The 15,373-nt window shown below is 42.3% G+C and overlaps 1 protein-coding gene across 3 annotated transcripts in view; it reads right to left on the reverse strand.

The window, feature by feature from the left end:
- Positions 1–2,783: 2,783 nt before the first annotated feature.
- The window catches only part of dlgap4a (discs, large (Drosophila) homolog-associated protein 4a), a 38,773-nt gene continuing 26,183 nt past the window's right edge, over positions 2,784–15,373 (reverse strand). The window contains exons 2-12 of one of the 3 annotated variants that reach the window (XM_049752895.2): positions 12,164–13,403; positions 11,694–11,929; positions 11,224–11,301; positions 10,544–10,685; positions 9,890–10,130; positions 5,472–5,890; positions 5,262–5,359; positions 4,394–4,821; positions 3,779–3,870; positions 3,497–3,643; positions 2,784–3,422 (exon numbers count right to left, since the gene is read on the reverse strand). In XM_049752895.2, the coding sequence (XP_049608852.1) occupies positions 3,198–3,422; positions 3,497–3,643; positions 3,779–3,870; positions 4,394–4,821; positions 5,262–5,359; positions 5,472–5,890; positions 9,890–10,130; positions 10,544–10,685; positions 11,224–11,301; positions 11,694–11,929; positions 12,164–13,339 (3,282 nt within the window). In that variant the 5' untranslated portion in view covers positions 13,340–13,403 and the 3' untranslated portion in view covers positions 2,784–3,197. The remainder of the gene's footprint in view (positions 3,423–3,496; positions 3,644–3,778; positions 3,871–4,393; positions 4,822–5,261; positions 5,360–5,471; positions 5,891–9,889; positions 10,131–10,543; positions 10,686–11,223; positions 11,302–11,693; positions 11,930–12,163; positions 13,404–15,373) is intronic. The other 2 variants (XM_049752896.2, XM_049752897.2) reach the window with 2 other exon arrangements.

Consider the following 15,373-nt stretch of genomic DNA (forward strand, 5'->3'; position numbering starts at 1 on the left):
AGCTACAGGCGCCCTTGATTTCTTAGTTGAAGAGCATGATTCGGACATAAATTCACTTACTTGAAAAGGTAATTGGAGTGTAGCTGTCAGAATGGAAATATGTACATCTTGGCTACTTCACGGATTTTCAAATTGATTCAGATATGGGCTTTGATTTAGACATTCAAACGCCTCAGTGCACTCTTCTCATTTAGACCGCACGTATGATTATTTTATATATTTAGCAGAAATGTAATTTGTATTTCAGACTCAGTATTTAGTAGAAATTTGATATTTAGTTTCAACGTATAACAAAGGCAAAAGGGAAAAAAAACAACCTCAAACAGTTAGTGGCATGTTCCACTTTAATTCATAATAAGTCAATTTCTGAATGGAATTATGTCCGGTTGCGATCAAAACGTTTTATGCTCGCAGAAACCAACCTTCTAAAGTCAAACTAATACACCATAACATTAACCAAACCACCATCTCTAACATATGTGCTTAGTTTGTATAAATATACGCATTTGCCAAAGTTTTTGCTCACTTCTTGTTGCGCAATCACCGTGTCGACAAGTCCAAGGTGAATTTGCAGCTACTATGGACGTCGATTCGCCAGCCCAAATTTGATTTACCACGTTGCATTTAAGAAATGGTGGCGAAACGGCACATTGAAAAAAAAAATCTGACTAGATCTAGAGTTGTGCCTTCGCAACATGTGCCCATTTTGTAGCCCTTGGAAACTTGGGAAATACAGGTAAACAAATTGCCCGTACTCTCATGACCATAATGAAAATGAATAAAGGGATCCGTCTTTTACGCACGTTTCCAGGACACTTCACAGCAGTCCACATTTACAAAACACATCGAAAGGAATACTCGTTCGAAATATATTTTTACACGTATGAAAGCCATGCGTTGCGATTACAGTCAGGATAAAGGGACTATAGCTTATGATTATATTAATGGGAGCAGCTAATACTATAATTAAAAAATAAAAAGAACAAAAGACCCAGAATGATGACCAGGACATGTAGCAAAGGGATGTTTAATGATTTCTTTGGACAATGAAACGCACATGTCCGCTGTTGATGTAATACAAATTAAAAAATAAAATAAAATCAACAAGAATGGGATGCATTGCCAACATTGACAAATCAATGTTACTAGGCGGGACGTGAACATTGAAGTGTAACGCGGGGACTGACCAGTAGGGGGCGAGTCACATCTGATTTAGTGGCTCGATCCTTCAAATGGGCTTCATGTCAGATTCCACGCGTACCATTGGAATTTTTGCAAATAACCTTTGCTAAGACTCAGAAGTACATTAAATAATAAAAACATATTCAAATGACACAGATGTTGGTGACCACTACTTCCTTGGCACAAAAGGAAATCCCTTGCAGCACCGTAGGTGATTATAATTACACTCACCTCATTTGAGCTAGAAGTCATAAGATGTGTCATACTAGGAAAGGGGAAACCACAGTTATTCATGTTCTAAACACGGGTGGGAGTGAAAAGTGGGAGGAAAAAAAATGTCTGTGCTTTGCACCAAAATCTATGCATGAACCATCTTGTCGGTTAAAAACATTTTTATAATTTACTTGGTTCGCATTTGCGATTGTTAAAAAATTCCATTTGATTCATAGTGGTTCTTACTGCCAACTTTAAGCTTTCAACCTGAGATTCAAGTGAATAAAGATGTGAAAGGAAACATTGATCCTTCATGCCAAGAAAGCCTTACGTGGCCAAGAGTTAAAGCACTTAAAACTGGGCATGTCCTGCACTGCATGCACTGATGAAACTCCACTTTGTTATTGCTTTTCCATTTCCTTCCCAGTGGTCTGAAAACTCCCACACACTTGTCTGGTTGAATGGGAATGACTTATCAAGTGGGTGGGTGGGTGGCTTGGTCCCCCTACGTCACATGTTGCAGCTAAAGTCATAATGATTGGGCAAACAAAATAAAGACAAGGAAAACTTGATCTGAGGTGAAAGTGCAGTGATCAAGTTGGAATGAGCTGCAAAATGCATACGTGCTATACATTCATTGCCCCAAAGCTCATTGGCTGAGCAATGCTCCCAAAAATACCACCTAAGAAACAAACCCAAGGAATGTTAAGACTTAAATGACGATAATCACAAACACAAAATGTGTAGAGTGCGTTTGTGAGAGAAGGTATGGGGGGAGTGAAGTCAAAAATCATTGCTTCGGGTGCTAATATATCCTGACAGTACATGGACTTGATCTAATTTAAAAAAACTACCTTGGTACTGAACACGCAGCTCGTTCTACCAAATAATCAGGTATACAACATTTACAAAATGAACATTTTAATAGTGTTATTTATTATATATATATATATATATATATATATATATATATATATATATATATATATATATATATACACATACATATATATATACACACATATATGTATATATATACACATATATATATATATATATATATATATATATATATATATATATATATATATATATATATATATATATATATATATATATATATATATACATATATATATATATATATATATATACACATACATATATATATATATATATATATACACATACATATATATATATATATATATATATATATATATATATACACATACATATATATATATATATATATACACATACATATATATATATATACACATACATATATATACATATACATATGTATATGTATATATATATGTATATACACACACACGCTACTGCCTTCCTCTGGTTCTCTGCATTCCAAACCTCATCGCATAACTTTTACACGTACAGCCAAAGAGTGGCAGCCATATACAAATAGAGAACAGGAAGACTCTGTGGTCAGTGAGTACGCCTGCAAGTGTATCCTGAGTGTATGGGGATGGTAGCTCACGTCGTAAACCAGGCAGCCACAACTTGTCGGTCCACTCCCGAGAGTTGAGAGACGGTAAACTTCTGCGATACCAAGATTCTTCACCGTGTCCTTGTCTGGAAGGTACTCGCATATTTCAGACGGGCTTGATAAATTTGGGGAGAATATCACGATCATAATGTCAATAATCATCCTATGAAACATCTTGCATGGTTATTTCTCTGTCCAATGTTCGGATCCCCATGTAGAACCGATGCATCAGTTCGGTCTGGGATTGAGTCGCTGGAGTCAGTGGAGACGTGGATGATGAGTGACGGCCCGCTCAAAGGCGAGTCTGTGCCTCCGGGACATAGATTTCGATGCTGTCGGCGCTCTCCGTCGCCGAGTTCTGCCGCACAGACGCGGCGCGCTTGGCTGCCATCAAGCGTTTTCTGGCTTCCTGTCGCTGCTTGTCCACAGCGGAGTCCACGCTTCTGTCCTTGCCGGCTGACAGCCTGAGCTTCGATTGCTTCTTTGGCACGAATGATGGGAGCCGCTTGTTTTCAACCTGAGGAGACCGAAAATTAACGTCACCTTTTTTTTGTGTGTGTGGGGGGGTCCTATTTTGCCGACAAAATTCACCTCTGATTTCTCAGGAAGTTGCCACTTGTTGGTTTTCAATTGGTAGAGCTCATCAAACTTCATACTGATGTCTTCTATTGAGAGCTGCAGTAGATCCCAGAACCCGGCGAGATCCTGCGCCGTTGGCCGTGGGTTGGCATTCACGTTCTGATGGGAGATACACGACTAGAATCAATGAATTTGTGGCTTTGAGCTGAGCGGCGCAGGCATGCATGCGTCCCATTTCAAGGCAGTAGAAGAAGAAGAAGAAAAAAAAAACATGAGGTAGTTTCAGTCTCTCACCAGATTTTCATTACAAAGCCCCCTGAATTGCTCAAACTTTTGTGATATGAGGAGCTGGGCACTGCCGACTGCGCTGCGGATCGTCCCCAATACTACAAACGAGAGAAAAAAATCGTTAGAACAAACGGCTTGTCATAAAACGGCCTAAATATGGAGATGGGTAGAGTTAGCGGGCTGCATCAAGAGCAAGGAGAAAGTGAATGCACATCAAATATTGTTGCAGAAAAGTAATGAAATATTTATGAGCACTTAACATTCTGTGATGGTAAAAGGATCATTTAGAAGACGTTTATTAACTCGGTCCCAGGAAGGGTGGCAAATCTCTATTCTGCTGTTTGCCACCTGATATTAGCATGGAAATGGAAATGCATCATTCAGGTCTGCGGAGAGCTGGGACGCCTGATAATCTGATGGAGGCTCTCAAGTGAGTCGGCTCTCAACTCATTCATATTTCACAAAGTGCAATAATAGATCTGCCTAATGGTCCAAGTGGTATGGTGGGAGTGTTTCTCCCACCTTTTTTTTAAGGGGGGGGGGGCATTAGAGTGAGCAAGCAGCAGTAATCCATTCCTCAACATGCTGTTGCTGAAATAGTGACCTTATCACATCTCCTACCTTCCTCTGACAGCTTGTTGTCTTTGGTCTCCTGCTCCATCTGTTGACACCAGCCCTCCATGCGACCTGTTTCCGCCTGCAGCAGCTTCAGGAACCAGTTCCCGTCTCGGAGGCAAGCCGGCGTGCCGCCTTGTGCCGTGTCTCCTTGGGCGTTGCAGTTTCCGCTCGCCAGGCTAGGATCTGGTGGCGGCAGTGACGAAGGATCCAAAGCCGGGTCCAGCGTCAGAGAGGGCGCGGCGGACGTTTGCGATGGAACTGAGCTCCGTTTAAAAGACGACTGTTCCGTGGCTGTGTCCTTTGCATTGCAATTTGTGGTTTTGGGGCCGGTGCCGTTGGCTATGCTGCTTTCGGAGGGTGCGGCTTCGTGGTGCTCCTGAGGCTCAGTCTCTGTGTTTTGTCTGGAGGCCATGCTGCTGTCCCGGCTAAGGCTACACAGACACACAGACATCAGTCTCTGACAGGCACTTTGGTTGGAGAAAAAACAAGACAATGACGTCATGCCTCTAAAACAGATTCCTCACTACCACTTTGAGGCTTCTCAGAATACCACAAAGCTGACTTGCATGATCCTCTACTACACGGAAGCACTAACATCAAGGTCAGCGGAAAGTGTTTAGGATTTTCTTAAACATGGCACTACAAATGCAAGTTCCACAAAAGTCAAACTATTTTTTGAAACTGAAGTGGCCGTTTATGCCAACCTCTACAGTAGCCTCTATAACCGCTACATGATGCTATGAAATAACTCAATTTCACAAGGAGGTTGAATGAACTATTTCAAGCCTCATCAAAACGTTTTATATTCAAAAGACAATTTTGCATTGCAGCAATATCCTATCATATCTGATCATTTTGCGTCTGCACTTACGGCCTGCCGTTCTCCACTTGAACTCCAATCGACTGGAATTTTAGGGGGGCAGTCAAGGCTAAGATTTCCTCTCTTGGAACAGGTTGAAGGCAATCCACCTAATAATTAAATACAACAACAAATTATTTTTAACACACACTCTGGAAGTAATAGATTGGCAATCTAACTTGCAAAACTCCCAATATACAAAACTGAAGCAAGAAATCTGACCTGAATTCCAATAGAAGATAGCTTTCGCTTGGGTGCAGTGGGGAGCTGCTCCAAAGTGACGCAGAGGCTCAGGGTGTCATTTTGGGGCTGAATAAATGTTGAAGCAATGGAAGAGGTGGTGGGTGGAAGGTCACGAGGAGCTGGAACAGGGGCCACAGAGGCTGCGGCGGGTGCAGGGGCGGCAGCAGCAGGCTCAGAAGTGGGAGCCTGCTTCCTCTTGACCAGATCGCTAGTGAGGATGCTACAGAGACTCTCGGAGGAATTGCTGCGTTCTGATTGGCTGATGGCTTCACTGACGTGGTCTTGTTGCTCAAGGTATGTGTCTTGGGCCGACTCTGTGCTGCTCTGAAGTGTCACTGAGATGAGAGGCTTGGAGGTGGTGCGGGGTGGGACTGGAGGTGGAGCTTTCCTATTGTTGACTGCAGAGGGGGAGAAGAAAAAGATAGATAAAAGTGTTTAGAATTACTTATTCCTGCTTACAGAGACCTTCCATAGGTTGAATGGCTCAACGTTTTTAAGGTATGGGGGAAAATATACTGCAAGCTATAAGGCATTGGATTCTAGCAAAAAATAAAAACATATCTGAAATTCTACATATCTGAATGAAAACCTTCACTTTGTCCTTATTGCTGGCTGCCTCTATCAAGCTGCCACTATTTGTCTTGTCAATCTGCTGCGGGTTAGGTTCCACTGACGTCAGTCCTGCCCTCAGGGGATCGTCCTGTGCATGCTACTCCTTCACACTTCATTAACATCTCTGCTCAAAGTTCTTTTCAAACAAGTCTCATGACCCCGAATAATGACAATTTAAAAACTTATTAGGCAGGTGAAATAGCTAACAAGACTTTAGAATCAACAATGATGCTTGTTGAAATAACCTGTGTTCCTCTAGTCAAAACAATAGTGACTGTTGGCCCTACGATGTAATTCTCAAAGTACAAAGGGCTAAACAAATAGCTAGCAACACACCGAGTGCACAGATTAAAATGTCAGTCAAGGTATATAACCTCAAGAAAATTGCATTCATTTGTGCACAGATTAAAATGTCACTCAAGCTATATAACCTCAAGAAAATTGCATTCATGCCATTTCCCAATCTTCAATAGACAGGCAGGTGTTTGGAACATGGGAGGAAGTCGAAAACACATGTAATTAGTTCAAGAACATGCAAATGCTACACAGGAAGGCCGTAACAGAAAAGTCAAGTTAATCCGTAAAAAGGGTTAAAAATGTAATTTGGGGAGTGCAACTGAACACTATGTAATTGTAAGGGCACTGTTCGTTACCGCTACCATTTCCATTGACAGTTGGAAGATTTAATTAGGGTGTTAAACAAACATCCAAGCAAGGGCACGGATTGTTAAGCATTTCCAAATGGACTCAGATCAATGTACACAAACAACCAGCTCACAATCCCATTGTGGTAGAAATTTGTAAAACTATGGATATGAGCCAAGCATTGTATTAAAAGATGATAAAAGATATAAGGTCAGCAGTCCTTTGGTAAAATACAATGGCGAGCTTCCAACTGTAGATTGAAAGGTCAAAACATTGCTGAGTAAAGTATCTGAAAAAGAAAACCAATCATTGCTTCAGAACAACTGCAGCATAAATAGTGCACAACGAGAACATTATAAAACTGAACAAGGCCAAAAAAAAAAAAGAAAATAGTACACTTGATACTGTTTCAGAGTTTTCTTTCCCACCCCCAGTCAATTCTCATGACAAGCACACCAACACTTACTGGTAAATCCTGTTAGACTGAAGATAACAGAATAATCTGATCATGTGTATCAACTTCAGGATGTGAAAACAGGCTGCAGGCGTGCACCTGGACGACCTGGTGTTATTTACATACAGTTATTAAACAGGTGTATGGCATTGTGTTATTCTAAACTAGGGATCTTTGATACCATTTTGATACCAGCACGAGTACTCGAATTTTGAGTAGTCACAGATACGATACCACCAGTATTTTTATACATAAAAATTCCCCCCAAGAAACAATGACAACTCCACAAGTATTTGCTTTGGAGTTTACTGTGAAACTAGTGATGCGGTCTCCCATTTGGTTGAAAGATGACCTCATCAATGAGAGAGAGGAAGTGTGTGTAATAGTTCTGGATGACTCATTGTCTCACCATGGTGATAACTCAGACAAACTGGGATCAACCCAGCCAATACAAGAAACACACCTTAATTGCGTATGAAGCTTAAAACATTAATACCAAAGTGGACAATAACAAAAGCTGCACTTCCCAAAACAGGTTAAACAATCTTCATCAAGCTAACAGTTTGCTATTATTAAGTTTTGAGTGCACATCCCTCTCGGGCGGTCAGGCAAGTTTATTTTTTAAAGAGCACTTATGAATTGAAATTGCACTAACTTTCAGTGTACACAAAGCAGGGAGCTGGACATTATTAATTCAGTATGTAACGTTAATAACCACGAAACTGCGATTGAAAGTACTCCGTTCAATTCATCGGTTTGCAAGATGAATCTGGCTATCTGGAATATGATTTATTTTTTCCCCACGGCAAATGCCAAAGTTTACTGAATGAAAGAATGAAATTCTTAATAATATACAATATCTGAAACCTCGGGTTAAATCTTGTCGTCGCATTAGGGGACCGAGCCAAATTATGATAGTAGTCACAATAGGTTGCAAATATTAGGCAAAATATTACGATCGTGACGATTTCAACAGTTTTTTACCTTCTATTGACGCCTGATTGTCCCGTTAGCTTGCGCTGTGCTAGCTAGCTCGCCACCGTCACGGTGTGCTGTTGCCACGCAGCCTGCAGGGCATTTAACTTGGAGTAGCGTAACCGGGGCCATTCTATATCGGTTGCTAAACGCACCTACTAAAGTGTCAGCGTTCGCCACGTTCACGCCACGCTGACAAGGGCGGCCCATTACTGGCAGCATCCTCGTTCCTTTCTTCACCCACGAAAGCTAAGCTACGTCAACCCCACAATACAATTTAGGTTAACCCAGGATAGCGTGTTTCAGCTAACGTGAGGGTTTTGTCTCCTACAATGCACATCTCGAGTGAGGAGAATACAATGAAATGACCTACGGTTTCATCGGCGGGTCGAAAAGCATGACTCTATGTCCATTCTTGAAACAGAGACGAGGAGAAGCAGATGGTGAAACGAGCGCTGCCATTAGATACACGGCGACGATGTAAAAGAGGATTTTGTAGTTCACGCCCTACGACGAAGATTGGCATACATGTCTCGTCTGGATTTATTTCCTGAACAGCGATTGGACGGTTTCATCAGCGACGTCACCGATGTTCATATGTCATCGTAGCGCGCTCTCAACCATCGGTGAGCTGTCGCGGGAATGGAACCGATATTTCACATGCGGTCAATATCCAGCGTCAGATTTAGATTTTTTTGCTGTTGCTTTATGTATTATTTTGCTTTTTCGGTACACTATTCGACACAAAGAAATAATGATAATTCCTGTAACCTCTCAGAACCTCTCACAAAACACAATGTCTCCTGGTAACACAAAGCATACAGTAGCAACATGTTGCAGGCTTCTGCAAGCCAAAGGGGAAGCGATACCACGGTTACAAAAATAAAGGACATTCTGCTGATTATTTTAGGCAAAGCCCTTACATTCTGATTACCTTTATGACTGCGGAGGCTATCTGAAAATGTTTTTTTTCCTGCCATCTTGAGTGAGATAGTGTAAACAATTCCACATTGATGTCGTTTTATTTATATTATCTATATAAGTACACTGAATTTTCGTTGAAGAAGTTAAAAAGATTTAGTAAATTCATACACTGACTCAAAACAGGCAAAGCACTCACGTACATGGATGACAAATATAGTGTGTCAGGTCAACAAGTAAGTAATTTCATACTGGGCCAAAGGCTTGTGAAATGTGATGATGCTTCACATCCCATTCAGATTTATGTCAATGGCCTTGTTGCCTTTTCAACAACCACAAAACAGAGTACTCCACAACATAATTAGGACGACATAATTGAAACCTGTCTTGAAATCAAACAAGACAGTCACTGTTTTAAAAGAGCAAAAGGGATCTTAACTCATGAACGCAAACGTCAAAACGCCAAAGTCCTTCCAGATGAGCTGGAAAAAATATTTGACACCTAAAAAGTACGTTATTGTAATCCATTGCGACATTATGCACAGTTTGAGTATTAACTTGAATAGAATTTAGTTTCTAAAAATTTAAATAAGTGAAAACTGTACTGGATATAACAGTTAAATAAAAATTGTACTTCAAGCACATGATTTTATTGGATTCATTACAATGGTGTAATATAAATAATCAATATACAATTTTCAGTATTGCATATTTCATAATGTGGTGATTGAATGATTTCCTCTCTTTCTCTGTTGTATCAATGTTGATCAATGGGTTGAAAAATACTCACTGGTGTTTGAGTTGTAGCTTTTGGCGATGGGTGGTGGTGAGTCGGAGTCCACAGAGGCCGTATCTTCATCCTGGGAGCAACCAGCCTGGATGGCCCTCAGATAGCTGTGACTTCTTGACCTGAAGCAGGTAGGTGCAGGAAGGTCCAAGGCGTCTACTGCCTGTGATTCCCCCTCACAGTGCGGAACGGAGTGCCCAAAGCCAAGCCCGCATACCTGAAAGATCGTGTGCAGATTCACACGCTATGGACAGAAGGTGGACAAACTAAGAAACATACTAGTTACACTTTTAAATGCTTTCTGCTTGGGTTTCAAGTATGCATTGATGAAAACGAGCATTTTGCTTTTTAATGTCATTCAGTATTAGCACTGATTGTACACTGTTGTTGGGAGGGAAGAAAATATTTTTGTTACTAAAAATAATAGTGGGATTAAACTGGAGGCGGTGAGTCATTAGATGATGTATTATTCTGTCTCTACAGAAACATCATGGAGATTAATAATTAAAAACAAACAATCCTCCACACTAGCGTGATCTCACAACAATGTATTATATTGAAAATGAGATTTTTTTTATTCTTATGTATAATGTGTGCCTTAAATGGCTTAATGAAGGTTGTGAAACACTGGTGTAAAGTTCCGTCAGACATTCATACCTGAGCGGAGGGTCCTCTGGCCAAAGTAGCGGGATAATGGCTGAAATCTTTATGTCCCGGGGATGTCTCGAGTGGGCTCACCAGGCAGTCTAAGTTGTCCAGGCTCCGATTTGTGGACAGCTCTTTTAGAGAGGGCAGAGAGCTGTGAAAGAGAGTGCAGTGCGCCAGTCAGCTTCAGATAGGGCATCCAGAGTGCAGTGCAGAAAAGTCTTTAATATCCAGGAGAAACTTAAAATCCTACTCTAAAGTTCCCCTGGGTATTTTTAGATTAAAAACTGAGATGTGTGAAGAGTGACTCTTGGGTTTAAAATAGCAGCACAGAGGAAACATTCATTTATGAGAAAATATGCTTTCATAATTTGAATTGTCACAACTATTTATGGCACGTTTCCTCTGTTCTGGACAGCAAAACTGGCACCAGGGAAGTTTGTGTGCTCCAAGCAGTGGCGGAACTTGAGGGGCTGCCATGGTCACTTTGCATGATATGCAGAAAAAAAAAAAAAAGGAGGGAAGTCTTGTGGAAAAAATACATTGCAGAGTGAAGGTTCAAGAAGGCAGAGACAAAAAAAGGCTGGGGGGGAATGTTTGACCAAAAATGATGCTGGATAGTGGGGGTGGGGAGGGCAAGTGAGGTGGGCTTGACTCATTGGTCATACAACCTGCCCATGGATGGCACTGACCTCAGATGCTGCATAGAGCATGCACTCTGTAGTGGAGCCCAAAGAAAATCCTCCCGCATGAGAGCGTAGCAACGAGGCCTGTCGGTGTGGATGAAGGGGTAAATCACATGGCAAATAATCGAATAGTTAAACCAGGATCAGACGTCCAGGGGGCCCTACGCAAAAATATGTCAAGCCCCCCACGCTATGCTGCTGCAAGCAATACAGCGCTACTAGTTTAGACAAGTTACAACACGTGACGGAATGATGATGTCACGCACGCTAACTGCATATTGGGGGTGCCGGTACTGACCATGATGCTGATATACGGCCACATTTTTCATTTTTTGGCTAAGTGTTCCCCCCTGCTGTCTAGTTTTGGAAACATGAGGAATGCCACGCTAACGAGTTCTTTTCTGCTGGACTGTAAGAGAGGGGTACGAAAAAATAAAGCGCAACTATAAACATGGCTCTTGTACTGTGAGACTCACTTGCGTGCAGGTGGAGGAGGCTGTTGTTCACTGAAGGACTGCTGAGTGGCCTTCAGATAGCTCTGGCGACGAGCTGCAGATTTAGGTGAAGGTTTGGGGCTACCTTCTGAGTCATCGCTGTCCTCCATGTCTCCCATTGCTTTTACGTAGCTGCCACTGCGCATCCTCCGACACGGGATTTCTGTTCCTTTTGCCCGGCCAGGTCCTAAAGTGCAAGACCAGTCCCCAAGAGGAACCTGAATTTAAGAAACACATTTTTAGTTGTCAATGTAATCCCGATAATGACACTCAGTGTTCGGTTGAATAAAGACTTTGAATTTGTTTTGTGAAATATGATTATGGAGGCTGTGAAATGAAATACTTGCAACCAAAATAAGCGTGTAAAACAAAAACAGCGCATTGACGAGAATGGCAAACACAAGTTTTCAAACTCAAATTTACTAAGAATAATGATGAAGATGAATACTCACTGGTATTCCTACCTGAAGGAACTGGTTAGCCAAATCTTGGTGACACGACTTTGTTTTTAAAAGTGTCCTGTTCACTGTAGCGGAGCCTTTCTGCAACACTTGCCGGGCCTGATTGAGGGTGAGATTAGACCAGGATCCCCTCTTCACCGATGTATCATCTTTGCTTTGAGCTCGTTCCTCCTCTTCCTTTGATCCAACTTGTGACACCGGACAGCCCAGGAGCTTGAGGTCACTGCTGCTTTTCGACGACTTGAGAGAATGTGCAGAAATGGTGTTGTAGCCATGTGGGATATGTCTCGGGTGGGCCTGGCTGTCCGATACTGCTCGACCGAGTGTCATCATGCACAAGGGATTTCGGTACCCGACAGCAATGGTGCCAGCTTTGCTCGTATCACTGTCAAGAGCGTTGTCGGAGCTCCACAGGCCTAATGCATTTGGCCTTGATTTCTGCTTTGATCCTTCAGTCTTAGCCCTATCTTTACTCTTGCTTCTGTGGGTCGCTCTACCACCGTCCTCGCTGGCTCCAGTGATTGTGTTTCCTTTAACCGAAGAGTTTTCCAGGGATTGAGATTTGGCAAAGAGCTTCTGCACAGAATGCATCAGGTGGCGTATCCGTCCTGGACTCTCACTACGTTGTTTGGACATGCGTCCTCTGTGAAACTGCAAAGTGCTGAATCCGTCCCGCTGCAGTGGCAGATGCCTTTCGAGTTGATCCAAGATGTTGGATGGTAATCGATTCATTTTGGCCGCCGCAGCAGAGGAGATGGTGGCCGATCCACTCGTGATCATGGGAGCACCGGTGAGACCCAAGCCGAGGCCCATACCCATCGATAAAGAAGTGGAGAGCGTACCTGCCCGGCTGCCCTGCCCGCCTCCAGCACAGCCCTGGGGACAGTCCGACTGCTCTGTCTGCGGGATGAAGCTCAGACGAGGGAAGGTGCCACTATTGGACATCTGGTTGAAAGGCAGCATGCAGTCTGAAGCCAAAGTGGTCGGGCTAGTTGGAGGATACTGGTGGAGGTGAGGATCCAGGGTGCCATAGTGGTTTATGGTTGGGCTCAACATAAAGGAGCAGTGAGGGTCAGAGGTCAAAGGGCAGAGAGGTTTCTGCGGGCACCCTGCCGGCTCACACGAGTCAGAGAGATGTCGACTGCGGTTGGCTCCTAACCCTTTCATGATGGCTGTTGGGTTGTCTTCAGCGCATGTCGCCAGTCAGTGCAGCAGAGCTGGAGTGCTCATCCTGCAAACAAAACAATACACGTAAATACCACCAGAGGGCGTTTGAGTGGCCAGGACAGGGTTTAGATGTGACATAGCCACTATATTTAATGCATACACACATTTAGGAAGTGATGGAGAAGAGGATTCTAAGACGGAGGGCAGGTTAAGCATTAAAACACTGTGACAACAATTAGATTAGGATAAGTTTCAGTAATAGAGAAAGTCATTTTCTGTCATGAGCCCTTTTCCGATCATCACATCTACTATAATACCGTATCATGCTAAAAAAAACACCAAACCAGAAGGTTAGAGACCACAAGCACAGAAAATCAGAGGGCAAAGAAAACGAGAGGCCAATTGCGGTGCCATGTCCTCTCAAGGACCTTCATATTTTTAAAGCCTGGCGAGAGTCACATTTTATCTTATCTTATAAAGCTTCCTAATTCACCCAGCACATCTAGGCGGCATTTGATTCACTCTAACAGATGCTGTCTGTATCATAGTGGAGTGAGTCACTGATCAGTCAATGGCAAAAGCCCCGTTGCCACCGCCGGCATGAAATCTTGCCCGGGAGCTAAATGTGAGGCGCACACATTTTCCCGACACTGTTGCTTTTGCCACCTCTCACAACTTGACCTCACATACAATTGCCCTTGCTCGGGAGCAGCCACTTATCTGAGTCAGTGTTCCTGGATGGACACAGCAGTGTGCTGACAAATGCACCAGCGTTTTACAACATGGTCACATGCTGTATCTCAGCCGCCCCGTGTCCTGCAGGCGCCACCGCTGACACACTGACACACACCTACCTACACACTGACACGACGCAGACATTTCTTACCTTACGCCCACCAACCTACTGCACTGATGAACCCCCGTCAACATCACAGAGCCAAGATGACATAATGTTCAATGTCAGTGGCATTTTCTTACAGGTTCAAAAGATTTTTTGGAAGATGGACATCGGCAGGCTTCTGTGTGACGACATGGCGAGTGGAATGGATTTTTTTTTTTTTTTGGTAACTGCCCCTTGGAAAACATGTATGCACGCGTGCACACAAAAGGAAGCAATAGTTGACGGTTGGAGTTAACTCAGTCACTCTTGCTTGCTCACCGAATAGGATTCACTTGTCGATTGAAGCTCAAATGAAAGAAATCTTCAAAACATGCTGATAAAGGTTCACTATGTTCCCTTTGGGGGATGGATGGGAATGTGGAGGAAAATTCCTGAAAAAATAGGAAAATACCCAAAAGTCAATTATCTGGCCTGACGCATGTTTTATAGGAGGCACTGCCCCTACGGCCCCCCTCTAGCTCTACCTTGCAGATCAAGAGTGATGAATGACTAAAATGAATGATTCCACTGACTGTGATAAGAGCTACTACTAATATTACAGAAATATCACAATATGTCACGTGTAGGCTAAACATGAGAATTGATTTATTTTTCTAGTGTCTTTATTTTTAATTTCTGAATATAACTCACTATATCAAGGAGCACGTCTGTAAATTATGATTGGTCTACTCTACACGCTGATACATACAATTATTTGAACAGATGCAAAGTGGACCGTTTATTTTTATTTGGCATTCAGCACAATAATGTGGCTAACCAATTTGTGTATTAATATAAAATTATTTCTAATAATTTATAGAGGACAAGTGGTAGGACTAGTTATTGATAACATAATACATTCTGGACCCCGACACCTGAATTTGCATTAAGATTTAAAATGAGCAATTTTGTGTAATAATACAATAAATCCTGATAGTTTTAATAAGAAACAGATGGCAATTTGTGGCAAATGGAATAATACGTGTGTGCCGTAGGCTTTTTTTTTTTTTTTTAGCTCTAAAGCAAGAAAAAGACAAATGACAAAGAAAAACATAAATCCCAATGAGATTTATTTTTCCACAGAGGTTTACCATGTAACAAATGCGCTTTGACACAAAAATGATCCTCACAGGGTCGGTGAAATTACTGCTACT

Source organism: Syngnathus scovelli, chromosome 2 (assembly GCF_024217435.2).
Source record: "Syngnathus scovelli strain Florida chromosome 2, RoL_Ssco_1.2, whole genome shotgun sequence".
NCBI classification, from domain to species: Eukaryota; Metazoa; Chordata; class Actinopteri; order Syngnathiformes; family Syngnathidae; genus Syngnathus; species Syngnathus scovelli.